The 27,797-nt window shown below is 39.0% G+C and overlaps 1 protein-coding gene across 1 annotated transcript in view; it reads right to left on the reverse strand.

Annotated features, from left to right (window-relative positions):
* Positions 1–27,797, reverse strand: part of ANO6 (anoctamin 6) — a 158,765-nt gene that overhangs the window by 9,603 nt on the left and 121,365 nt on the right. The window contains exons 13-17 of the mRNA XM_006888231.1: positions 25,639–25,808; positions 25,365–25,462; positions 14,886–15,016; positions 5,911–6,116; positions 975–1,177 (exon numbers count right to left, since the gene is read on the reverse strand). Coding sequence (XP_006888293.1) covers positions 975–1,177; positions 5,911–6,116; positions 14,886–15,016; positions 25,365–25,462; positions 25,639–25,808 — 808 coding nt within the window. The remainder of the gene's footprint in view (positions 1–974; positions 1,178–5,910; positions 6,117–14,885; positions 15,017–25,364; positions 25,463–25,638; positions 25,809–27,797) is intronic.

Raw genomic sequence — 27,797 nt, forward strand, 5'->3', positions numbered from 1 at the left:
CATGACTACAATGTAGCTCCTAACCACTAGCCCACCAGAGCTCTCTTAGATTACTATTATTTACATGTGTTGCTTTTAGATTTGTTTAGTGAGGGTGCTATTTAACAGCATAGGATCTTCAGGTTCTATTAGGATAATACATTAGTCAATAACAATTACTTTCTGGAATTAATGGAGATTTCCATCATAAGATATAATATAAAGCTTCTCATGGATCAGTCCTCTTTATTGCCCCTTAAAAATTTTTTTTTTATTCACAATGATTTATTTTACAAAGTTCAAATACATTGTTTTTCACAGTGGCTCTTTCCCATTTCCTTCATCTCCAACCCATCAAATTGGGCGACCCAATTATTAACAACCCCTCCACACCACCCATCCTCACCCTTCAGCTTCTACCCTCCCCACCTTGGATCCTCATACTCATTCTACAATAATGGTTTTATACAGTATTTGTCCCTATGGGACTGAGTTAGTTCACTTAGCATAATGCTCTCCAGTCCCTCTCAAGTTAGGTAGTAATTTATAAAATCATTGCTCCTGGATAAGTCTTCTTAAATCCAACTGAAACTCTCACACTTCATCTTGCTTTATGGTTTGAGCTGAAAGTTCTCTGACAGTGGTTAAAGCACTCTGTTGCTAACTCTAAGGCTAGTTGTCTGAACTCATCTACTGCTGAGCAGAAGAAAGATGTGGCAGTCCGCTGATGTAAAGATGTGAAAACTCTATGGGGCAGTTCTATTCTGTGGTACAGCGCCACTGTGAATAGGCATTGACACATGGACAATGGATCATGGTCACTCCAGTATGTATTAACTTGTGTATCTTTGTTCCCTTCCAATTTGAAGAAATTTGAAAAAACAATGGAAAACTCTTTCTAACAATTTGATTAAAAAAAACAAACAAACAGTAAATCTAATATAATTCCTTCCAAAGATGAAGCGCATTTTTAAAGATAGCAAAGAGGAACTTGCCTGCATGTGGTATGGCTGCCAAGTCCAAGGTATGGGTTTTCCTGGGTTCTGTTTTTGAAGTCCATGATGTTGAAGACCGAGAGACTATTGTTGATGTAGCCCTCCATGGTGTAGTGATCGTGGTCCCCGTAGGGAGGGACGGAGAAGGACCAGTAATACACTAGGCGGGGAATCATGTCTGATGTGAAAGCAATGATCATAGCCTACAATGAGGGGCAAAGTGGTGGAAAATAACACAGTGAGCATTAATTCAGAATCCACAAAGGCAGGTTAATAAACATATCAGAATTACTGTTTCCATCAAGTTGATATTTTTAAATAAGAAACCTTAATTATTTGCTAACTCTGAAATGTACATAGCTAATGAATATCCTAAAGTATTAAGTGTTTCAGTGGTGGTTTTAATGTGCAATAGCTCTATCTTTTTTGGTATTAAATGCTAAAGGAACATCCGGAAGCCCACCTGTAATTCAAAAGCAAAGGCCTGATAGCTGCTCAGGCTGACTCCAAAGATAATAAATACCTAAATATCCAGATTGATTGTGGAATAGGTTATTGTGGATAACTCAGGAGTTACTGTACAGATTCTATTTAAATTATTATTTAAATGTTTTTCAGAATACAAGAAAATGCAGTCAACCTTAGAGGTCTACTTGATAGAAATTTACTCTTCCTTGATGGTTTAGAATTAGAAGCTCTTTTAGAATTGTAAGGAAAAGGTCATTATGAAAATTTGTAAATATAAAATATAAATTGTATAATACATATTTTGGTTGGCTTAAATAAACAAGTCTTCAAACTTATTATTTTCCCATTTTCTTTTAAGCCCATTATATTGTTGCTGTTGTTAGGTGCCACTGAGTTGACACACAGTGTGACCTTATCTGTAACAGATCAAATTTTTGTCTGCTCTGGCATCATCCTCACAACCCTGCTATGCTTTATTTAAACCCATGACTTGACTTATCATAAGCTCTCTGTATATACTTATACTTGTTGCTTTTACAGAGAATATTATATTTTTATTAATTTTAATAAAATGTGAGTAGCAAGAGCAGTAGTGGCATTTTCCACTCACTTAGTCAGGAAATGTCTCTAGCTATATTTAGTAGTTAAGCCTGCATACTTCTAAGACACTAAACGAATGCATTTATGTTGTTGTTAGGTGCCATCCAGTCCATTATGACTCACAGTCACCTTGTGAAGAACCAACCTTGCTCAGGCCTGTCCTGTGCCATCCTCATCATCTCACTATTGCCTGGAAGCTATAAATTACCAAATCACATAGAGTTTCATGTGCTTGCAGATATAAAAAATAAATATGGGTCAATTTGATGAGATGGATTGACTCAGTGACTGGGTTAATGGTGGAAGGTGTGTCAGAGACAATGAGGTTGGCTCAGGATAGAGCAGGGTTTAGAGCTGTTGTACACTGGGTCATTATGAGTTGCAAGTGACTCAATGGCACACAACAACAACAACAACAACAACAACATGAAGTCAGTTTAAAACCAGGGTCTGAGCAAGCTGACAATTTTTAGGATAATCTACTATGAATTATATGATTGTTTCCCTAAGATTTTTAAATTTGGGCTTTAAACTCCACAATGTGGAAAGTTGGTTTGAAAGAAAGAACAAGTATGCAAGACTCTGAACAAGACTCTGAACCAACTTCTAAGTGAATAAGCAAAGCCAAACCATTTAGTCATTATCTGACGTAGAAGAGTAGACATGTTTTTGGCTCAACATGATTTTTAATAACATTCATGTGAACATATGGTTTAGACACAGTGAGACCACAAACCAACAAACAAGATCTCAGGCAAAGCAAGAAAAAGAACTAAGGGGCCTTTCTATTGCAAAATCTTCCCCTCTGAGCCTAATGTTGTCTTTTCCTCTAAAATGAGAAAAACTGTGAGGGTGTATGTGTGTGTGTGTGTGTGTGTGTGTGTGTGTGTGTGTGTGTGTGTGTGTGTCTGGATCATGGTGGGACAAGAGCATCTTTCTTTTCCCCCAGATTTTAATAGATTAAATTTTATTATTATTTAACTCACTCTCTTTTTTTAGCACGTCACCTGCAGATGTGCTTCAGGAAGCTACAAAAACTCCCCACAAGGAAGGTAATTCTATTGTCTTCTGACAAGATACTTTCTTCCTCATAAATTGAGCTGCTTTGAGAGACAGGCTGCAGGAGCACAAATAAATACCGTGTGCTGCGTTTCCCATGCTGTTCTGAGCACAATTTTCCATTTATATCAAAATAAATTAAAATTGCCCTTCAATAGCAGATGCTCTGGCATGATAGAATGATGTCAACTCTGCTTATTTATTGAACCAGCAGCTTTAAAATGAATGATTTTATACCAAACTCCTGTTCAATGCCTGCTCTCATCCCTTGTGGCTATTCTCTCGTTTTTAGTGAAAAGTTTCCGCTTATAGAAACTTCGCCACTTTGTGACACATTTGTTTGCTGAAACACACATTAGATATATGAGGGGTTGATAGTATGGATGTGAGGGAATAATAAATACATGTTTGATTCTTACGTACATGTATACATCCATATTACCTGTTAGAAAAACCCCTAATATAGGAAAAAAGGACTGTTTATAATCTAACTGATGCTACAACCCTAATAAGCCATTTTCTTAGGGTATTATATATTATATTACATATTATATATTATATTATAGGTTACAAGGGCAGAAAAAACTCCAAAACCAAAAACCAACCACTACTGGATAAGAACCAGTAGCACCAAATAGCAAGCATGTGTGTGTCTGTGTGTGTATGTACACATATGCACATACGGAGCACCCTTGGAAGCACAGCCAATACTCCATCTGTGCTAATGGAATGGAGCCAGGGCATGGATACTGGGAAAAGATGCCTAATACAATCACACTGGAATGCTTGAGGAATGGGACTGTGAGTCAATTGGATTTTCTGGTTAGCTGAAGGTCAAATAAAAAGCCTTTTAGTTTCAAATCTTGTTGCTGAAAATTTTCCTAAAGCCTGAAAGTCCACATTCCTGTCTTGTTCAGTGCAGGAGAGCATATTGAACATGACAGATTCATTCCTTTATGTCTTTGGAACTTGAAAGGCCTCACTGTCATATTTCTGAACATCAGCCTTCATTTCTCAGGGTGCATCTATATGGGTGACATATCTGAGAAGTTGGTTTTTGTGTTTGATGTGTAACTTTCTCCAAAAAAATAAAGACAGCATGCAATGCAAATGAACTAAGGGTCCTCGGGAGTGGGGCAACACCTGGTTCTCAGATAACGTGTTTTACTGTATATGACTGTGACCACAGTCCAGACAGCAGCACATCTTGAAATTCTTGTGGCTTTGTCATAGGCACCTGCCTGAGTCCACAGATGCACTATTAATGATGGTGATGAGTAGTGGGGACGATAAATTGACAGCACAGGCATATGTACTTTGTGTTCTTGCGTTTCACTTCACTGCTCTTTGCAGACAGAACCTTCTTTAAACTGAAGGTTTGTGGCAACTCTGCCTTGAGCAAGTCAATAGATTTTGTGGTTTCTCCAACAGCAAGTATAACTCTGTGTCACATTTGGGTAATTCTCATAAGACTTTTTTTATAGTGCTATCACATACTTAAAAGCGTATAAACAAAACTTTTATATGTACTGGGAAACAAAAAAAAAATTTTGTGGCTCACTTTATTTTGCTACTTAATGTATTGCAGTGGTCTGGAACTGAACTTGGAATCTCTTAGAGTTAGGTCTGTGGCTAATATTCTGTTAGGACTGGGTGTTGTACATTTAATGTGGTGTTCTCCAACTACTCTTTGTAGTAAATTCTCATTTTATAATCTGTGACTCAGACTAGATATTAGGGAATTATTAATTTTACAAATGACAACATCATGCAGCCTGAAAGCTGTGAGGATGGGAAATGAATCTCAGGCCTCTCTGACAGCCCAGATGCTCAACAATTCCCTCACAGAGGAGCCCGACCCATGAGCAATGCCTAGTTCTGCACTGCTCCTCAGAAGCTCATAGGAAAAGGCTGAACACTTCTAAGTATCACTTGATTCTGAAATTACAAATGAAAAATCATTTAAGTGAGGTAAGATAAGTGGGAAAATGAAGTGGAAGATATGGAGGAGATGACCCTGGTTTTCATGACACATCTAGGGAGTGATGCCCCCTAATGGTTGGTGTGAGGATTACTTTCCTGCCCTCTGTTAGCCTATAAAAAATTGATACTATTTTGAGCAAAGTGTGATTAATTATTGATGTAGGCTGTAAATAGCTGAGTTTTTGACCCCCTCCCAGCTGGATACAAGCAAGAGATGAGACTGCTGTACTAGTGACCAGGATGTGACTGCAAAATCAGAATACAAGGGTGACTGTCTTGGCCACAAGGTGGGTAACACATGACTGGAAAGGCACAAGGTGTTTCTACTTCGTCAGCAAACAGGTGATGTTTTAAGTCATTGGAATATAGATCTGAGAGAATTACAGTTCTTAATTTAGGGTTCTAAAATTGTAAATGAATAGACATGTACTTACTTTTTGAAAATACAATTGGATTGTTCCTTTTATAGTTAGTGAGAATTAAAAGATAATATGATTAAAGATAATTAATATGATTAAGATAATATGATTAAATAATAATATGTTTCAGGTGAATAAAAACATTAGCATCTAGGCAATAGTAGTACAATGGTCACCCTTTTTTAGCAACATATTGTGTGAGAAATCTCAACTTTACAAAAGAGTAATAATTACAAATAAAAAAAGAAGAATTAAAATTACAGTTACACCAATGATGCTGCTTATACAGATTATAGTTATGGCATCATTTTTCCCATTTAAAATAAACACCAAACACTGATTCCTCAAGTAGCATTCTAATGCAAGTTCATACTTTTCAAGGTCCCGTGAAGCTGAGGTCTACTCACATTGGTCACCACAGCCAGAATTGCTATTCCTTGCATGATGGGCTGCCATGCACCGATGTCCTGGGCTTTTTGCGGCACCATGCGTCTATATTGGGTAGTCAGCTTCCACGCATCCACTCTTATTTCCAATATATTGTTCACCAAAGCCAACAGAGGTGCCAGTGGAAAAGAGGCCACAAATAAGGTGACGAACCCAAACTGAATAACTGTCAATGGAATGGACATATATCATGGAGTGATGGATGGATGGAAGACAGGATATTTTTTTCTCTACTTTTGTAAAGAAAGAGAAGGCAAACAGAGGACTAATTCCCAAAGAGAAAACATATCTGTGGTGAATAACATCTTCCTGTTGAACAGTGAGAGAATTCAAACAAAACACAAATATGAAATATCTGGAAAGAAGTCGAATCATAGCCTGCTTCTTTCACATGTATACACTTAATAGGAACAACATACTTAAACATGTTTAATCACTCTGATTTATTTGTTAGTAACAAGCTTGGGATACTTTAACTAAGCACATTATTTGTTTTCAGTATTAAAACAATGGAATGTTAAAAGATTGATTTGTGACTCAGGACAGAAAAAGAAAATGAACACTGCAGTATATAATACGTTAAAAAGAAGTAAGAAATATACCTTAGAGAAGGCTATGCTTAAAGAATATAATCGGGATGGGTGTGTCAGAGGCAACGCGATTGGCACAGGACAGAGTAGGGTTTAAGGCTATTGTACATAGGGTCGCTATGAGTCGCAAACGACTCGACAGCACATAACAACAACAATAATGCTGAAAATAGGCAAAGTTTCCCTGAACCAGTGAATGCAAAAAAGAGTGTATCCAGAAAATTTATATCATTAAAAATCATAGAAATATATGTGATAAAAGTGTCTCAACAAGTCAAAATATAATGTTCCTTTAAGACTTTATCTTGAAGTTGCCATAGTCCATAGGCCAGAGATCCAAAAGGAAAACCTTTATATTTTAGTTTCTTCCCTTTTAACTAGTCAAGTTCTTTAGAGGGAACTTTGGATTGTGATGCTGGAGAGGAGTATTGAATATATCATGGGCTGCCAAAAGAACAAGCAAATCTATCTTGGAAGTGCAACCAGGGTGCTCCTTAGAGGAAAGAAAGTGTGTTGAAATTTGGTCTCACATTGAACATCTTGTCAGGAAAGGTCAGTCCTTGGAAAAAGACACCATGCTGGAAAGGAAGAGGATCTGAGAAAGAGAAGATGACGCTCAACAGGACGGGCTGCCAAGGTGACTGTAGTAATGGGCTTGAGAAAGTGGGAGATTGTGAGGATGATGCAGGACAGACAGAGCAGCATTCTGATCTGTCCATGAGGTCGTGGTGAGCTTTAGTCAACTTGATGACACAGAACAACAACTGTATGGACACAGAGTCCTTGGGGAGTGTAAATAGTTCTCATGCTCATCTGCTAATCAAAAGGTTGGTTAAACAGGCTTCTAAAGAAAGGCCTGGAGTTTTCTTTCTGAAAAACCAGAGTTTTAAAATGACACACTCGGAATTTCCATAATCCCAGTCAATTCAATGGCAATTGATAGTAGAGATAGGCAAAAAATCGGGATTGAGTAAGAAAACATACAGCCATGTAGAGTTAGTGTTCAAACAAGGAGCAAGACCACACTGACCAGGACTGTGGAGGCCGTGGTTAGTCATGAGGAGGTAGCAGCATTTGCTCCTAGTCTGAGAGGCTGATGCTTGTTGCAAAAGAGCAGACAGGGCTAGAAGGATCTGGCACATCTACTGGTAAGACAAGGCCCACAGGTAAGACTTCTCTTCAGAGAAGTCAGAAAAGCAAGGACAGGGGTATTGACACCTTAGTCCATAGCAGTCACACTAGACAGTGATACCAAAGGCTTTGTCTCTGACACACATATAATTCTAAATAAATTTACCATCAACAGGGGTCAGGTAAGTAAAAGAAATGTATGAAAGGGGTACAGAGACACCTGTTGTAAACTAGCAAGTGCATTTCCTTTTGAGAGGGTACTCATGTTGCTGTTTGGAAATGGATGGGAAATGGAGCCAGACTGCATGTTAACAAGAAACCTAGAATGAGGATTATATTAACAAGTGCTTAGTTAAAAATTCCAAGGAGAAAAGATGACATCTACATTTACGACAAAAGAACATACAATTTAGGAATAAATTAATAAGAAATACAGGTCGGTTATGAGACTAAACAAAAATGAAGGGAAGGAGAACCCAAACAATGTATAAATGATAAGTGAGATATATATTATATTAATTGTATTATATGAATTCTATTATATTATATATTATAGTATAGTATAGTATTATATATTATATTATATTCATTATATTATATTATATATTGAGAAGATTCAAATTTAGGGATGTATCAAATTTTCCCTCCACAACATAATTTAGAAATCTAATTAAAAGATGAATTGCTCTAGGGAAAGCTGCTGTTAGGGACCTCTCCAAAGTGGTACAGAACAATATCTGTCTGGAGACTAAGGTGCACATGATCCACACCATGGTCTTTGCATTTACCTGCTTTGCATCACACAGCTGGACAATGACAAGGGTTGACAGAAGATTAATGATTCCTTTGAGTTGCAATCTAGAGAAGAGTACTGAACATACTACAGGCTACCAAGAGAACAGATTCACCCTAGAGAGGATGAAACCAGGCTGCTCCTTGGCAGTAAGGATTTTGAAGCTCTGTCTCACATACTTTGGGCATGTTTCCAGGAGGCACCAGTCCCTGAAGGACATCATGCTTGGACAAGTAGAAGGACAAAGTAGAGAGGAAGGCCTCAGATGAGATAGATTAACACAGTAACTGGGGTAACAGGGGTAAGTGTGTTGGAGACAATGAGATTGGCTCAGGTTAGGTCAGGGTTCAGAGCTCCTGTCCATAGTGTTCCTATGAGTCACAGGTGACTTGATGACACGTAACAACAATAAGAACAATCTCCAACAGATTTAAAAAAATAACTTGAAAAATTATTCTAACATTCTTTAAGAAATAGAAAAAAGTAAACAGGTAAATTAGTGAGAAGGAAAGTTTACTTGTCAGTATCAGGGGCATTCTGAAAAATAAAGATAATAAAATGGAAGCAGATCTAACAGATAAGAAAACGTATTCTAATGCTAAATAATGCTATAGTAATGAAATAGTTCAGTAATAGTATATGGATAATATGAATTACATTATAAAAGCAATGCTTGAAATTAGGGGTTTCAAGTATTAGTATAATTAGTATATTACTGGAAAAAGTTAGCATAGAGACTACTCTTACCATCAAAATAAATGCCAGGTTAACTAAAAATGTTATATAAAAAAATAAGCCATCAGGAAAAACAAACAGGATATAACCTGTTCTGATATTCAAATGACAACTTTCTAAACAACTTTTGAAATCAAGAACAAAACACTACAGTAGAACAGATAAGGAGGAAGAAGTGTCCGAAAGGAATATATGATTAGGTATTATATGCTTAACAACAATGTGGAACAAGGGGTGCATTGGAGGTTGGGGAGAAAATGTGTAACAATGAATAAAAAATATTTTTAAAATAAATAAATAAAATTAAGAAAAAAATGAACAAAAATTGGAGTCCAATTTAATAAGTAAAAAAACTATTGTGCAGAAACAAAAGCTGCTGGAAACTTAGCCAATGAATATCCTCTGACGCAAAGTTCTGACAGTAGAAGGTCTGAAATGACTCGTTATCGGGCAACCAGTTTATAGCACTGAAACTGCTCTTGCTAACTTTATCAGTGAGCTGACAAAGTCATCCTAAAGTCAATGAGTGTTTTTTCAATCCTCATTTACCTCATCGCTAGGCAGCTGCTAACACAACCAAGCATGTTCTCTCCTTGGAATATCCTTCCATTCATTTATTTTTTACTTAATCAATTTTTTAAAAGCCAAATATTTTTTGAAAAGACTATTTAACCATAACCATAGTGCCACTTCTACTTCCCCTCACAATTGCAGCAGTTAAGATTGGGATTTAGTCTTTGCTTTTCTTTCTGACTTCTTTAAATTATCCTTGTTCTGTGCCACTGAGTCGCCTGTGACTCAAAGTGACCCTATGTACAACAGCCTTAATCCCTGCTCTGTCCTGTGTCAATCTTATTGTCTCTGACACACCTATCCCAACTTCTCTTACGCCATAGAGCCTTTTCCCATGTGGACACAGGTCTCTCCAGGTTTTCTACTAACTGCTCTGCTATTCTTCTTCCTTCTTCTGTGGATTCCTCCAGTCCTTTTAAAAGCAAACTGTGAATAGGTTCTTTCCTAACTAGATGATGTCAGAACAGGTCTGAATTTATAAAACTGAGTGAACCACAATAACTGAATGGGGAAAGGTACAGGTAGATGCTCTACTAGAAAATGAATCCTCCCTCGGAAAACATCAGTTCTCTGCCTCGTCTCTCTGGATGCTCCTTACCGATTCACTCATTCCCCTGCTTCCCCCTGAGGCTGTTGAACTCCTGCTTTGTCTGTCCTACTCTCCTGGAAGGCTCACAGATACTGCACGCCCAGGATATCCAGCAGGACACCACTGCCTTGGAATCATTCCTCTTTTTATACCCACCCCACATATTTATTTCCCTGTCCACCCTGCCCCTCCTCCAAGCAAGCTTCCACAGTTCTATTTGTACCAGCCATGGAACCAATGTCAAATGCAATGGAGTTGCTTTTAATTTCATAGTACTGCCCCCTCCAACCCTCGCCAAGGGACAGAGAACAGCACTACAGTACTTTCTAGACTGTACTCTTTATGGAGACAGATGGCCAGAAGATCTTTCTCCAGCAGCGCTGCAGGAATCATTCAAATGGCATGCCTTTCAGTGGTTAACCACTGAACCACCAGGGCTACTGGGCACAGAACTTGCCACTTAACGAATCTGTCTCTAGTCCTAACCTATAATCTCTATGTAGATGCTTGCCACTTACCTGGGTTCCCTACTGTAACTTCCTGAATAATCTACCTCATACGAACACATTCCCGGTCCAAAACATCTTTCGTCTTACTACCAGAGTAACACAAAAAAGATTCTCTTACCTAAAATAGTCCAATGGTTCTCTCCTTAGAGATAAAGTTCAAGTCCCTTAATTAAACACAGGACAGCCATCATGAAAGGACTTTGTTTCCCTGACATTCCCATCTACTGATGCTTTGTTCTAGTCATATTTTGTTTAGGGGCTATGTTTTTAACTTGCTAAGTTATTTCATATCTTTGATTTTAAGTGCACACATCTTTCTACATGAAACATCCTTTCCTCTTGCTGCACTTTAGCTGCTTAAATTCCATTCATCCTTCAAAATCCAGTTCAAATAGCACCTCTTAAAGGAAATCTAATCTTTTTAACATTCCACTGGGCTCTAGTGGTAAAGAGTTATGCTGCAAACCCAAAGGCGTGTGGTTCAAATCCACCAGAAAATATGGGCAATCTCCTCCCATGTGATTTACAACCTCTGGAAACCAGCTGGAGGATCAGGTCCGAGTTCATTCTGACTCAGCCGCACATATCAACAACAATCCACCAAGTGATCTGTTGTTCATAAGGGCTCAATGAACCTGAGTCTGCTAGATGGTGCATAACAAGTGTCCATATCTCACTAAGTTTGTGAGGGCAGGAATCAAGTCCATTTTGTCCTCAAATTACACAGTGTTTGGCACAGCGTTTACACAGCAACTGACAATGTTTGAACAAGCCAAGTGGAAAATATTCCTCCTTGAATGAATGAATGGATAAAGGGGCAGACCTATCAATCCTCTCCAACTATACCTAGCTGCCATGTTGATACACCATCTTGTCAAGGCCGGGAACTTCAATGCAGGTGAGAGATGAGGAGAAAAGGTGGAAGGCTGTGCCACAGAGAGTACAGAGGGGATCTTGGGACAGGATAGAAGGGGAGCCAAAGAAGATAATTTTTAAGAAGAGTTGATATTAACTACAGTAAATGAAGTGGAGAAAATACTACTGTTTTAATGGATTTAAAAAATGAACTTGGATATGGTACAAGGGAGATCCAAGTTACCATGGCAAAGTGGAGGAGACAGACCCACAGACAAATGGAGGCCCCTCCATCCCTTTACTAGATTTCACCTATGGCAACCGGCACTGGGAAAGCACCAGTATACTCATGTTGTTGTTTACCACTGAGTTGGAACCAACCCACACCTGATTCTCAGGTGGGTTTTCAGAGGAGGTTAATGGAATGGGAGGAGATTGCCCATCCTTCTCCCACTAGGATAGCTATATCTTTTCCTTATAGAACACCAAGTACAGCATGGTGTCCTATGGCATTTTAAGGATTTTAAGGTTACTAGACTATTTCTCTTCTGTTCTGTGTCTGAATTTTTAGAAGTCAAGATCAAACACTCTGGGAGACAACCACGGTTAACACTCCAAAATTGTTCCAATAACCTCAAAGAATGTTGTGAAGTTTACTAAATAAAATATGTCCTAAAAAGAAATAATCATCTGCCCTACAGAACTTGGAGTGGGTGGGTGGGCTATTATTGTGAAACTAGCTACCAGCTGTGTGTTGAAACTCCACTGTCAAGTCACTTAAAGACACATTTATGAGCATACCCTTCCAGACACTGATGCTAGAAGCTAAGGGTAGAAAGACTGAACAGTCCTGGTAGTTCCTTTCAACAAGGTCAGTCCAGCCGAGGAGTTGGGCAGGCAGACAACTCATTGCATGACATGTGTTAGGTACCAGAATCAAGGCAGGTGTCAGTGCTATTAAGTTTTAGAGAAAAGAGCAGCTGTGAGAAGTAAGGAGCACCAGTGGGTAGGAATTTACTGGACAGAAAAGAAAGATGACATTTCTGGCAGAGGTGAGATTTAGTTCCATCTGCTGTGGAGCAATGGCAAGCTAGGGTGCAGGATCTTGGGGTGGTTTGCCAAAATTACTGTCCCTACGCAGCTCAAACTCTCATTGCTATCAAATTAGAATAGACACATAGCTGACGCTCAGCAGGTCTATTGAGGATGCAAACTGCAGAGGAGCAGACGTTCCATCTCTCCTCCTGTGAAGTTGCTGATAGAGTGCCTTTGGGATAGCATTGCAACTCCCTATTGACTAGGCCACCAGAACTCCCTCCAGTCAGTTAGGAGGCTTAAAGGAAGAGGTCGATAGATGGCAGTATCACTAGCGAACATTGGAAAACAGGAAGAAGGGGCCTATGTGGTGGTGAGACAGTTTTCAAAAGCACTCAATAGTTATCTATAGAGGAATAGAACTATTTCAAAAGGCAATTGGAAAATTTGTCTTTAATAGGCAAAAATCATTTACCCCCAATGTTGAATACAAAATAACAGATTGCCTCTTCTCAAATACTGATTAGTTTTTCTAAGTCATTAGCTATACTGGGGTAATAGGAAAATAATATCATAAATATAAAATTCTGTCTATAATAGCTATTGAACCATCTTTTTCTTTGTAAGGTAGGATGAAGCCACATTATTTAGTTAGCAAGTATTTTAATAATACTATGGAATTCTAAAAGCCAAATCAGTTCTCTTCCTAAAATAAAATTATATATAACTTTTTCTCTCAATGCCATTTATAATCATATATAACTCTTTCTCTCACTACCATTTGCCTGAATTATCAGCTATAGAAAATAAATCTTTCTCCTAAAGTAACAAATGATATTCAGTTATAGGATGGCAGATATTATTAACACTGATAATAACTCCAACAAGACATTTGCAATTATGACTCATTTTAGAAGGTAATTTCTTCCAGTCCTTCTGAAAATAAACAGACTCAAAGTGGCTCAACATTATGTACTACAACTAAACTGTTAAAAGAATCGGGTCAGGAAATATAACAAAAGCAAAAAGGAAATTTAAATCAGACTCCAGGCTGCTATAAAGCATTGTTGACTGAGGAAGCCCAAGATGAACCTTTCCCTTACAGAAGGCTGCAGATGTATTTCCATGTATAATGTATATTTTTAAAAGCAATTATTTTCTATATAGGATGTGATTTAATAAAACTGCCCTCTATTGCAGACTTGTAAACAGGACCTACAAAGGGGTGTCTCTGCAAATGTGGAAGTCTTTCATACATATATGCAAGGGCTGTCAACCAAAATGTGTGCCTTCTTTTCTATTCTCCTAAGCTTAAAAATATTGTAATTCAATGCAATGGTTAGCTGAAAGGGCAGATACAAAACATGTAAATTGTTAGCCTTCTATTAAATATAAGTGTGTCATGCATAATAGAAAAGATGGTGTTTCCTATGAAAATCTATTTTGAGATGCATCCATTTAAAGGCAACAGAGAGTTCAAAATCAGGTTCAACTGAAGAAAAGAAATGGAACTCAAGCAAGCAATATGCAAATGGGCAAAGAGACTCAGGAAAGATGGTACTATGCCAAATTTTAGTTCCAGATGAATAGAATGCTTCTGAATTTAAGCCAGTGATTAGCCTGGAGGTCATCGAAGGAAACAGGTTGAAAGTACCCACCAGAAAAACAGCCACGCTGCTGAAGGCTGCAGTGAGGTGGGTCAGGTGGACATAAAGTAGCATTTCTCACCAGCTTTCTTGAGAGATGTGGTTCATAACTGTACGAACCAACAGCTGTGTCTGCATGGATTCCAGTCTTAAGTGGAATCATATCTCACAAGTGCTGCTGAGCTCATTCACAGGCTACACAGTAAGATTATTTGATAATTAATAGTGAAGATATCCCTCAATGAATATTCCATTTCATTACTTGGTAATAAATCTTTTGCTGTACTACATAAATATTGACAGAGATACACACAGCCACCTTATTTGAAAGCCTGATTGTGTAATTTTATCTAGCAGAGAAAAACAAATTTGTCTTATTTCAATAAGCTAAATAATTATTTGCCTCAATAACAGATGCTTTTAAGATTCAAAACATGCCTTGCCATATTTCTACTATTCAAACTTTACAAATTACTTACTCATTTCAAGATATTCATAAAACAATCCCAATTTGCCCATTGGCTGCAGGTGGTAGTCCTGTTCCCACCGAGGGGTGTTCTTTTCTGATCCTGACACTGTGCGGTACCTTCCAATGAGATTCATGATCCAGCTGCCAGGGAGGATCAAATTATAAGTTAGAATTTTTATTCACACCAAGGTTATGAAATTATCTTGCTTATGTATCAAAGCAGAACACATCATCTTCTCCAAAAATGAATTTCGCAGGTGTTTACCATTGGGTTGGAACCAACCCATAGCTGACCCTCTGGCGGGTTTTCAGAGGTAGTTAATCACACAGGAGGAGACTGCCCATCCTTTCGCCACAGAGCGATTGGTGACCTCCAAATCATGTGCCTTCAGGACTGTAGCACAGCTTCTTGCCACTAGGCCACCAGAGCTATTAAATGTACATCAGTAAAAAATCACTTTATTCTCTGTCTCCTACTCCTAAATATTTTTAAATCTAAGTGTCTGCACCTGAATTTGTCAAAATTGTAATTGTTACTGTTATTAATTGCCTTCGAGTCGAGCACGACTCTTAGTGACCCTGTGAACAAAAGGCATGAAGCCCCTCTACAACTATCGACACTTATCAAAGTTCATAGAGTTTCCGGAGGCAAGCTGTTTAGGAAGTGGATGCCACTCCTGCTTCCAAACCTGTCATAGAACATTTGATGTTACTAATTTTCTTTTTTTCTTGCAAGTAGTTTAATTTTTGAAAGATACTTTCCCTCACTTGATTAATTTTAATTCCCCAACATCCCCCATCCCGAATGTACATTTTCTCCTCATTTCTAAAAATGGTCTTTCCACTATGAGAATCAACCAGGACTTAAGAGTGGATTGTGTCCCCTTCGGGACTCCTTAGCAGTGCTACGGCTATTGATTCTGCTTATTCCTCCTACCCAGTTTGCTTGAGTTTGGTAGAACAAACCCAATAAAACAATTCAATGTTAAGAAGACATAAAATGCATGAAAGATAAAACCCAATTTTGTACTTCCCAGTGGAGAAAAGTAAGTGTGAATGGCAGTGAAAGGCAGGCCAGGTGGCTGGAGAAACACAGTATTCTCGGAATGGTGGGTAATTCGGGTAACACGAACTTTTCCAAGAGAGATCAGTGTTTCACATCAATAGCCTTAATCATGGTCATACATGTTTGTTTACTCAGGGATTTTACTTCAATACTTGATCTTAGGAAAATAATCAGGAAAACAAATAAGAATATAGAATTTTTATGAGTTGAATGTTTGCTATCGTATCTTTTAAAACACAAAAATGGTAAGAAAAAGAAACATTTAGCAAAAGGTAAAAAAATTACAGGAAATATTAAGTTAATGCAGCCAATCAGTTTTTTCAAATTCTTATTTACAACAGGGAAAACGTTTATGGCATAATGTTTAGTAAAAAGTTAATCAGTCAGCAAATATTTATCAGTACTACCTGTGTGCTTATTGCTGGCATAGGTGTTAAGGAGATGAGCAACTGGAGATTTATATCCTACCTGGAGTAGTTATTAAAGTAAAAGGCAAAACAAAAAAATCCAACACACTGCTCTCTAGTCTATTCTGACTCATAGTTTCCCTCCATCTGGCTTTGCAGCCTAGTGCTGGATCTGAAAGGAACTGGCTTTTTTTGTTCTCTAAAAAAAATCAGGGGCAATACACAAATAAGAGGGATGAAGTCCTGAGAGGCTTTTCACCTGTTCTAATGGAGAATCCTAAAACAAAAAAGGGAGGAGGAACCAAAGTTTCCTAGACAATGGCAATGCATAAGGAAGGTCCAAAAAGAAATGACAATGCTTTCAAGCTGTGATATTGGTGAAGAGCACTGAATACATCACGGCCTCCCTAGGAACAGATGCGCCTTGGGAGAAGTGAAGTCTGAGTGCTCCTTAGAAGTAAAGACGATGTGGCTTTGTCCTCCACACTCGGGCATGTTATCAGGAGGGGCTAGCCCCTAGAAAAGGATATCATGTGTGCACAGGTGGGCAGTCAGTGGAAGAGAGGAGGGTCCTCAACAAGACGGACCGATGTAGTAATGGCAACAATGGGTGAAAGCACAGTGCAGCCTGTGAGCCCGTTGCAGGACTGGGGAGGGTTTTTCTGTTGTGTAGGATTGCTATGAGCTGGAGCCCAAGGCACCCAACAGCGATACTAACATCTGCAGAACAAACAGTGGGTTAGGGACCAGACAGGGCCTGCGAAACAGCCAGATCTAGCTGGCAATATCAGTCCTGCTCACCAGGAGCCGAAGCAATGCCAACATCTCTCCTCTTGCTACACTCCAGCCACCAAACCATGAGGTCAGAGTCACTACATCCTTTCCATCCATCAATCCACACACCATCCACTCGACCCACCCATCCACCCAGCATGTTCTAAGCATCTTGCCCTTGCCCGGTCCTGGCTCAGACACTGGGGATACAGCGGTAGAAACAAACCACTGCACTCATGAGGTGCGTATTCTGATAAGCTTCAGAGAGAAACAACAACATAAGCGTACAGTATGTGAGCTGATGATTCAGTGCTATGGAGAAAAGAAAGTAGGGAAAGAAATGGAGAATGTTTACTTCAGAAGGAGTGTTGGTAGGGTTCAGAAACGGGCTCCCTGGGACGTGACATTTGAATAGGGCACGAAGTAGATAATGAAGCACTCTGAGGGGAAGGGGAGTAGAGACTACAAAGATGCCTCCTAGGAGGAAACCAGTCTTTAGCAGTTTTGGGATGGGGGTTTTCAAAAGAAGGAACTGTGAGCTACTGGAAGGCACTGAGCAGAAAAGTGATGTAATTTCACATTAGATAAAAACAGTCCAAGATCCTACTTAAGCTGCACAGAAGTTATACGACCTCCAGGCAAAAGGCAGAGCTGGGAGAAAATGTAGCCTTGCAAACAGCACTCTGGGACTACAGAACACTCGCTCCACAGCGGCCCGCTGTCTCTTCTTCTCGGCTAGGCTGTTTTCTTTTTTTTTGTTTCTAAGCTTTGTGGGCCAGATGACTGCTTCCCTTTGTCATAGTAATTTGTCTTGAAGAGAAATTGGAGTTGGCAGTGAAACAAAGTGTGCACCTGTAAAAACCAGTGTCCTCTAAAGTGACAGAACAGACTGTGGCTTACTCTGTGGAGATCATCAGAAAAGGCACCGTAACAAACAATTCAAATGCAGGTATCAACATCAGGTGGCACTGTAGCTGACTAAACACACTCATGTGGATTTCAACCCTGCAAACCGAGAAACCTTTGCACACACATACACAATGTAAGAGAAGAATGAAAAATTGTGTTGTACCCTGGGTTATGTAATGCCACTGATCTCAGCATTAATGTTTCACTGGTAACTATTCAAAGCTTTCCTAGGTAGAGATTTCTCTAGTAAAGAATGTATCCCCAGCTTTACAAATCATTCCCCGCTTTGCCACTCCTTTCTCATCAAGGAGTAAGACTCACAGAAGTAGCAAAACACTGTGGATAGCAGAGAGGTGTAGTATGGTAGAGATGGCAGACACTCTTGAAATCTGAACCCACATTCCATTGCTTTCTAGCTATTTAATTTTGGTAAAGCTTCTATACCACAGGAAAGAAATCATAACAGTCCAGGACTGCCACGAGGATTAAATGGTTCAGACCAGGTAACTGACTAATACATGGAACTCTCTGGGACAGGATTCTGTTGATCAATAAAGATTTCAGACGACTGAAACCCCAAACGATGTTTCATTCCATTTCAACTTATAATGAACCTACAGGACAAAGCGGAATTAAAAGACTTTCCACGGTTGTATATCTTCACAGAAGTAGACAGACTGGCCCCTCTTTCTTCTGCAGGGCAGCTGAAAGGAGGTTCAAACCACCAACCTTTTGGTTAGCAGCCTAGAGCTTTAACCACTTCATCACTGGACTCCCTTTCATGTGGCTGAGGACAACGAAAGTATGACCCGAGTTATTCAGAATCAGCCCAGGGACACAATGGTGCATCTCACTTCAGCACTTCCTGGAATGACAGCAGTGCTTGTTTGAAGTACAGCTTCTGATGCCCCAACTGAAAGTCCTGTAATCAGCCAGGCAAGAATCTCCAATTTAACCATGTTTGGTGCCTTCGAATACAGGTGGCACTACATTTTAAACATTTTTACTTAAAACACAGGGGGAGTTAACAGTATATTTTCACCTCTTGTCATATTCAAACCTGAGATTATAGATTCTGGTTTTAAAGGATTATTTTGCTATGCCTCCCACTTCCAGTCTAAGTCTTCTGAGAAATCCTCTCCATACCATGGAAAACCAGACATTTTCCAATACAGGTCCCAAGTCCATCAGAGCAGAACTAGCCCCAGAGTTCTCTAGATTGTAATCTTGAAGGAAGGAGACCTCGTGGTGCAGTGTGGCATTATCTGCTGAGCCATTAACTGAAAGTTCAGCAGTTTTAATCCATCAGCTGCTCCGTAGGAGAAAGATGAAACCTTCTCCTCTCGTAAAGATGTAGTCTTGGAAACTGGGTCCCGGGCAGTTTTGTGTCAGAACTGACTCAATGCCAGTGCGTAAAATCTGGAAGGATCCATGGTAACACAGCAATTAAAACAGTTAGTTGTTAGCTAAAGGACAATTGTTTAAATCCACCAATCACTCTGCAAGAGAAAGTGTCTGCATCCAGGAAGACTTACATCCTTGCAAAGCCTATGTTCTACAGCTTCACCATAAGCCATGACTGACTTGATGATGAGAAGTTTCATTTGGTTTTTAATCTTTAAGGGAACAGATTATTAGGCCTTTCTCTCAAGGGGCTGCTGGGGAGTTTGAACTGCCAAACTCTTGGTCAGCAGCCGGATGCTTAACTGTTGTACCACTGGGGAACCTTATTTAAAACATGGGGATCCTTCAACCACTCAACTGATTAGTTTTACTGAGTGCCTACTTCATGCCAGCTACCAATCTAGATGCTGGAGAGATCTGAAACGGGGCACACACCACTGTGCCATGTAGGCTTCTTTTCATGCTCCAAGAATTCTAGTCAAGGCATATGAACCAAGGATTATAGTAAAACACACTTCACCCCGTTCCTTTTGACATTTAAGTCATGTGAAACAGCTGCTGACTTCTAAGCCTTTCTCTCACTTTCTGTGTATTCTGGGGATTAGTATAGCCTTGAATGACAAGAGCAACCAATATGTCTTTGGTCTATTCAGATTTCATATGGAAAATGTAAAACAGAAAGAAGCAAAGAGAAAAAGCAATGAGGAGAAGAATTCAAGTCACTATTTTGATTAATAGTTAATACTCCTACCTTTAAACCAAAAAAAAAAAAAATAATAGTGAAACTTTGAAATGATTTAAAAATAGTTCAAGTATTTTAAAATAGTTCAAATATTTCTGGCCAGTTATAAGTGCTTTAAAGTCAAATATGATTCATAGCAAACCTATGAACAATAGATCTGAACTCTATCCTCTCTTGTGTCATCCTCACCAGCTCTCACAATCTTGCTATAGCTACTGTGTCAATCCATCTCACTGAGGAACTTCCTCTCTTTCGCTGACCCTCCACTTTTCCAAGTATGATGTCCTTTTCCAAGAAACAGCTGCTCCGAGCAACATGACCTAAGAATGTGAGATGAAGCCTTACTATTCTTGTCTCCAAAAAGAACTCTGGTTGCATCTTTTCCAAGACTTATTTGTTTTTTCTTTTGGCAGTCTGCGGAATACACCACAACTCAAAGGCATCAATTCTTCTTCTTTCATCCTTATTCACTGTTCAGCTCTCAGATGCATAGTAAGTGATTAAAAACACCATGGCCTGAATCAGACACACATTAGTCTCCAAACAGACATTATTGCTCCTAAGTAATTTGGAGAGGTCTCTGACAATGGACTTGCCCAAAGCATTATGTCTCCTGATCTCCGAACCGCTGGTACCATGGGTTGATTTTGGGGTCAAGTAAAATGAAAGTGTTGACAATTTCAATCTTTTTCTCCATCTATCACAATGTTGCTTATTGGTCCAGTGGGGAGGATTTTTTTAATCTTTGATGTTGAAGGCAACAGTCTTTGATCTTCTGCAGTGTTTCAAGTCCTCCTCGGTTTCAGCAAGCAAGGGTGGGTCATCAGCATAATGCAGGTTGTTGGTGAGACTTCAATAGACTGGAACCTTCCTAAATTCTGCACCTTTTACACAAGTTTTGGCATGCACAACTCCATTGTTACATATAAAGCAAACCAACTTCACTATTGTAGAGTCTATATATAAATATAGACTCATAAATACCCAGAGGATTTCCAAATCTTTATATAGCAACACAGTCAAAGGTCTACGGTAGAAAATATCTGAATGCAAAGTTCAGATCACTTTATTGTTGTTTTGTTAGTGCCATCAAGCTGATTATGAATTATAGCAATCCTGTGAAAAATGGGTCTGATTCTTGCCCTATTTTATGCCATTCTCATAATTTTTTATGTACTCATGCCCAACGTTTGGTTGTCTGGGTTTATAGCAGAACATTTAATTCCATCACTTTCCAACCAACCCCCCAAGCCACATTTAATGGTGGTTATATTGGCCATTTCCATTGACTGGCGTGAGGTACTTCCACTAAAGGCTCCCATGGTTTCATATTCCTTGCCATCATTGTTATAGTAACTGTTTTGATTCATTTTGTTAAGGGACTTCCTCTCTTTTGCTGACCCTTCACCTTTTCAAGCATAATGTCCTTTTTCCAAGACAACAACTCTTTTAACAACTTTAATAATGGACTTACTAAAACTGTATGTATAAACAGATGTCATTGTTATTAATTGCCTTCAAGTCGAGCATGACTCATAGTGACCCTATGAACTAAAGGCCTGAAGTCCCTCTACAACTATTGACATTTATCCAAATTAATAGAGTTTCCAGAGGCATGTTGTTTAGGGAGTGGATGCCACTCTAAGGACACAATATTGCACCTTTTAGTTTAAAACAAGCAAATTTCATTTTATAATGCAAAGTTAGGAAATATACTTTTCTAATTTTTTAAATCAGAAAATAGATCACCAATAACCAATTAGTTATCAAACTACATTTTATATATATATATATATATATATATATATTTTTTTTTTTTTTTTTTTTTTTTTTTTTTTTCTAGTGGTCTAGTGGCAAGAAGCTGCACTGCCATCCTGAAGGCTTATGGTTGGAGGCCACTGGCTGCTCCGTGGGAGAAGGATGGGCAATCTCCTCCTGTCCGATTAATTGCCTCTGAAAGCCTGCTGGGTGGTAAACTATGGGTCAGTTCCAACTCTATGGCACAAAACAACAAGCTCTCAATATAATCTTTGTTTAGAGCTTATCTTTTTTAGAAACACAGAACACAAATTGCTCATGTTGAAGATGAGGGTGCTTGCAGAAGACAGAAACCCATGATGGAGCCAGAAAGAAGAACCATTAGGAGGAAGGAGAAAGAAGGGAGGTCTGGGGAAGGGGAAGGTGGGGAAGAGAATATGTGACCAAAAAAAAAAAAAAAATCAAGAGGCTGGATTTTATACACAGGGAGTAAAAAAGAAGAAAATCCTAATTGAATAGTAAATAAAATATTTAATCATAAACTAAAGAATTTTCTTTTAGAACATCTGGGAATTTAAGTTGAGCTACGATCCACATGCCCTAACCTGCAGTAACGCATACGTGAATTGAGCAGTTTTGACAGACACTAGGGAGAGGGGCTCCTCTCTCCACTTGCGGAACATGAGCACAAAGGAACACAGAGGATAGAGGCAAAACTGAGGAAGCTCAAAAGTGTTATCACAGCAGAAACTCAGAAAGTTGGGAATAATCTGGAAAAGGTTAGGGAAGCAAACAAAACATGATCATTTAAAGATGCCCCTGCTCTAATTTCTGGAACCTGTGAATACGTTAGACATGCTGAAGGGAATCCAGACTCTAGGTAGAAGAATGGTTGCTAATCAACTGACTTGACATAAAAATTGGAAAGCCACAGAGAAGTCAGAGATGCAACGTTCCCAGCTTTCAGGTGAATAAAGGGACCCAGAGCCAAGGAATGTGGGCTCTCTCCAGAAGCTGGAAAGGCCAGGAAACATTCTCTCCAGAGTTTACCACAGAGAATGCAGTGCTGACTGACTACTTGATTTTAGCTGAGTGAGACCCTTGTTGGGGGCCTGACCTGAAGGAATATAAAACGATAAATTGTACTGTTTGAAGCCATTGTTAGTGATACATCAAGGATAAAAACCTAATGCAGTAAAACCTTTCAAATTTTTAGAAATTGTGTGACGGCACTGAACTTTGCATTTTAGTATGGAATGGGGGCATAAGTAAAAACTTAAAATAATAGTGGTCCATAGTTTTAAATTGAGCTCTGGTGGCCTAATGACAAGAAACTGCACTGCAATCCTGAAGACATGCAGTTCGAATCCACCAGCTGCTCAGTGGGAGAAAGGTACGTAATCTCTTCCAGTGCGATTAACTATCTCTGAAAATCTGCTGGAGTGTCAGCTATGAATCAGTTCTGACTCTATTGTATGCAACAAAACAAGACAACAGCTTTTAAGCAGTTTATGATAATACCTGAATTATATAAGTAGCACTTAAATTACAACTATACTGTGTCGTTCTCATCTTTAAAGGGCAGGGAATAGTAGATCAAGTTATTGGGGTTTTTTTGTTGTTGTTATTTTAGCTGTTATTGACCAGTGGGTAAAGAGTTGTGCTGCCAACCTAGAGGTAGGTGGTCCAATCTGCTCAGCAGGAGAAAGATGGGCAATCTCCTTCAATGCAATTTACAGCTTCTGAAAATACATTGGAAGGTCAGCTGTGGGTCAGTTTCCAATCAACGGCAATGAATTTCTATTGTCAGGTGCCACTGAGTCGACTACAACTCACAATGACCCAATGAACCCAAGTCAGAACAGAGGAAGCAGATATCCTGAAAGGCAGAGATGCAGGCATTCACGCACTGATCACACAAGACACTAATGCAACGTCTTGTGAACAGAAAAGGGACCGTCTCACACATTTCCCTGCTCATCCTCTCTCTGATGCAGGCACCTAGAAGGACAGTAAGTATACATGTTCCTCTCTACTCAGATCTTTTCTATTACAACTGAACTCAAGGATTTCAGGAGATTGGAACCCTGCCCTATCCTGCACCATTCTCAATCTCTGACATGCTCAAGTCCATTGTTACAGACCAAACAAACCAAAATCACTGTTAAGTTTATTAAGACCTACAAGGACCCTCCAGGATAGAGGAGAACTGCCCCATACGATGTCCAAGGCTGCAAATCTTTACAGAGGCATACTGTCACATCTGCGGAGTGGTTGGGAGGTTCAAACTGTCAATCTCTTGAATAGCAGTTGAACACTTTACACTCCCACCTTTAGAACTCCTTGTTTTTAATGTTCAATCTTAATCATAAAATAATGTGACATAGTTACAAATAACTTAATAGTGTAATATTTCTTAGATAATATGAATCCTGACAACAAATTATTTTGCAAAATATTGAATTAATTTGAATTACAACATTTTTGTTGTTATTAGGTGCCATTGAGTTGGTTCTGACTTGATGCAACTCCTTATTTTAGATACTCCTCTCTGAAAACATGGGGCATACCACGCCTTGACAGTACATGGGTATGGCGTCATGCAGTTCTAAATCAAAATCCCATAGTAGCTGCTTATTGGTGATGTAACATGGGTCACTCGTTCCCATTGAATTGGAACAAATTCACAGCTGGCGTGCCAGCAAGTTTTCAAGAGGCTCTAACTTGCAGGGAGAGTATTGCCCATTTTTCTCAAGCAGAGCTGCTGGTTTGGGGTAGCAGCACAACTCTCCAGACTATCCCATCAAAGCTTACCCTTAGTAAGTGCCAAATACTAGGAGCTCATCAAACGTCTACGACTGGTTTTTAGATGCATAATGCAAAAGGAGAAAACAGCTGGTGAGAACTTGTGGCAATTGGTTCATGGTCACCAATGTCAGCTTAATGGATGTGAAATGTATAGCAGCTGAGAGTTGTGGGAAGTGCAAATGGCTCGTACCTTCATCTACTAGGTGGAAAGTTGGGGGTCTGAGTCCACACAGCTGTGCCTCAGAAGAAGGGTCAGGACTTGTCCACGTCCATTGAAATCAATCATTGAAAACAATGAATGAGGGTCTACTCTGACATACATGGGATGACCATGAGTCAGGGTCAATCTGTTGGAAAGCTGTTCCCCCCCCCCCCCCTTACTAAACAGAGATTTAAGTATACAGAAGAGTTTTGTTGGATTTTTAAGAGTAGTCTTTAAACACTGACTATGTTTATCATTTTGGTTGAACCATCTTGTGTGGAATCCTTTAGTAATTATACTTATGCATCTAGTTTTGAGTTGTGTTTTTAGCCCCACGAATACCCCGGCAAACACTTTGGACATGTGGGATGTTTTGACCCTACGCCTGTTCTCCCAAGGTTACACAAGTTGGTACTCACGGGAGTAACACTTCTTGTATGTTATTCCAGATTGCTTTACCACCCATGATTATTATCAGCTGAGTTGTCAGTTCAAGGAGACAGCCACCTGGATCACACTAGAATTTTAAAAAGAAAATCCGATTTAAATTTCAGATGGATCGACCTTATAACAAATACATTAATTGTATAGTTTTCTGATAATATTTGATCTGCTCGGGCTAGAAAGCAGTTAGCAAAGAAACTATTCATGAAGTAGCTTAAATTATCAAGAGAATAAATTCTGCATTCGCACCTCTTCATTTCTGTACTTCCCCAGCCAATAGACTGGGTCTCCCGGATAACCCACAAATTTGCCCTTAAAGAACGCAATGTAGAAACACGACGAGTAGTAGTTGACAAACTGGAATAAGAACATCTTCATGGTTAGGCTGTTTTCATAATCAGTCTGGGTCCTTGGGAGTTCTGCAGTTAAAACAAAGCAAAGATTTAAAAACTGTGAACAGCTTTGGGACCCTAATCAAAGGACTGATACATGAGTTAACATGTTAAAAAAAAAATACAATTCACACTGTTTCCATTTAAGTTATTTTCAATTCCTTAATATAGCCACTGTGTTAATTCTAAGTCTGCACATTGTTATGAGGAATTTTTTTTCTTCCCTCTCTCTCATGAATTTCCCACATGGCAAAAATATTCAACTGTTCACTGTTGTTTAAAATTTGCAAATACAATGTGATCAACTGAGTAAGAACTATCTTCCCTCAGGTCCAGGTTGTTAGAAAGCTATTTTTGAGCAGCCTGCCAAATGATATTTTGTTTTCCTGAACTGAAATAAGGTTATGTCTGTTAAAGAAAATAAAATAATACAAATAGAAAAGAAAGCTGCCTTGCTAGAGTCATTTGGAGAAGACAGGTAATCCTCCGAGTTTAGAATCTGAATTGGTTTGATCATTTCTAGATCAGTGAGTTGATCATTCAGGGAAAGACTTAGGCCAAGTATGGGAAGCACTTAACTTAAACCACTATATAGCTGTCTGGGAAACAAGCCAGAGAGAGGAAACACTTATTACAAAAGCCAGAACTGATGAGAACAGAGCTATATTAATATGAACAGCATGGGGGGAGACACGCAACAATGTGATTGCTTGGCCTTTTGGCAACAGAGAAGTATATCTGCCACTAGCACGGTGACCCTATTCCACTTATTTGTAATAAAGAGACTATTTACTTTCAACAATAGGGTACATGATCTAATGTAATTGAAAATATTATTCAGCACTGATCTGTTTACAGAGAGCTTAGACATTATAATGATTGTCTTTGTTTTGTCCCTTTTGCTAATGCAAGGCTGTATATAATTCATTTCCTATACAGGCTAGAGAAAATACAGTTATATTTAGAAATTTCTATGAATTGTAACATACCAGAGTAGTTATGAGCCATCGAGTCACCTGTGACTCATAGTAATCCTTTATTTATCAGCTCTGAAGCCTGTCTGTCCTGAGCCAGTCTCACTTACTTTGACACACCTATGCCCATGGCTCTAATTATTGTATCAGTCCAATTCATCTGGGTCTTTCTCTCCTGCACTGTCCCTTCACCCTTTGAAGCATGATATCCTTCTCTAAGATCGGTCCCTCCTGGATACATGTCCAAAGTATGTGAGATGGTAATTTTTGGACTCATGTACTTATAACTTGTTAGTCAAATTTGTGTCTTCTAGGTTGCAACACCCCCATGATACATCTTCAAGGATATGAACATGTACGGCCAAGCACAATCAATAAGAGTGCATCTAAATTCCAAAATCAATCTCCATAATAGTCTATGTGTTTCCTACTGCCAAAGGGGCCCTTTAGAGTAGTGAGAGAAGATCTTCACCCTGAAACCCACAGCGTCCCTTTTCAGCAGGAAGTAGCTAAGAGAATACACCATCCCCTTTTCCTTATGACTCAGGGTGAAGTCTCTCTCAGGGAGGAGTGATAGGGAATGGCAAAGGACACACTGACAAAGAAGATTAATCAGAACTGGCTTTGACAAGCACTGTGGCATTTGGACAAGAACAAACTGGGAGGAGGGTAGAGAGAATAGTGCAACAATGAATGAATGGAAACCCAAAATCTCTGTAAATGTTTATGAAAATTAATAAAATATAGAAAAAAAAATTGGTCAAATGGTGAGAATCTTTGTCTTCTTGAAGTTAAGCTTCAACTCATATTGAAGACTACAGTCCTTAACCTTCTGCAACAAGTGCTTCAGGTCCTCCTCAGTTTCAACAAGCAATGTGTGTCATCTGCATAAAGTAGGTAGTTGATGAGTCTTCCTCTATTCCTGATGCTACATTCATCCTCATAGCCTAGCCTCTTAAATGATCTGTTTTACATATAAATGAAAAAGATATGGAGACAGGGTGCATCACTGACACACTCCCTTTCTGATTTTGAACCATGA

This window comes from Elephantulus edwardii, unplaced genomic scaffold (assembly GCF_000299155.1).
Source record: "Elephantulus edwardii isolate Elephantulus edwardi_28Jun2011 unplaced genomic scaffold, EleEdw1.0 scaffold00065, whole genome shotgun sequence".
Classification (NCBI taxonomy): domain Eukaryota; kingdom Metazoa; phylum Chordata; class Mammalia; order Macroscelidea; family Macroscelididae; genus Elephantulus; species Elephantulus edwardii.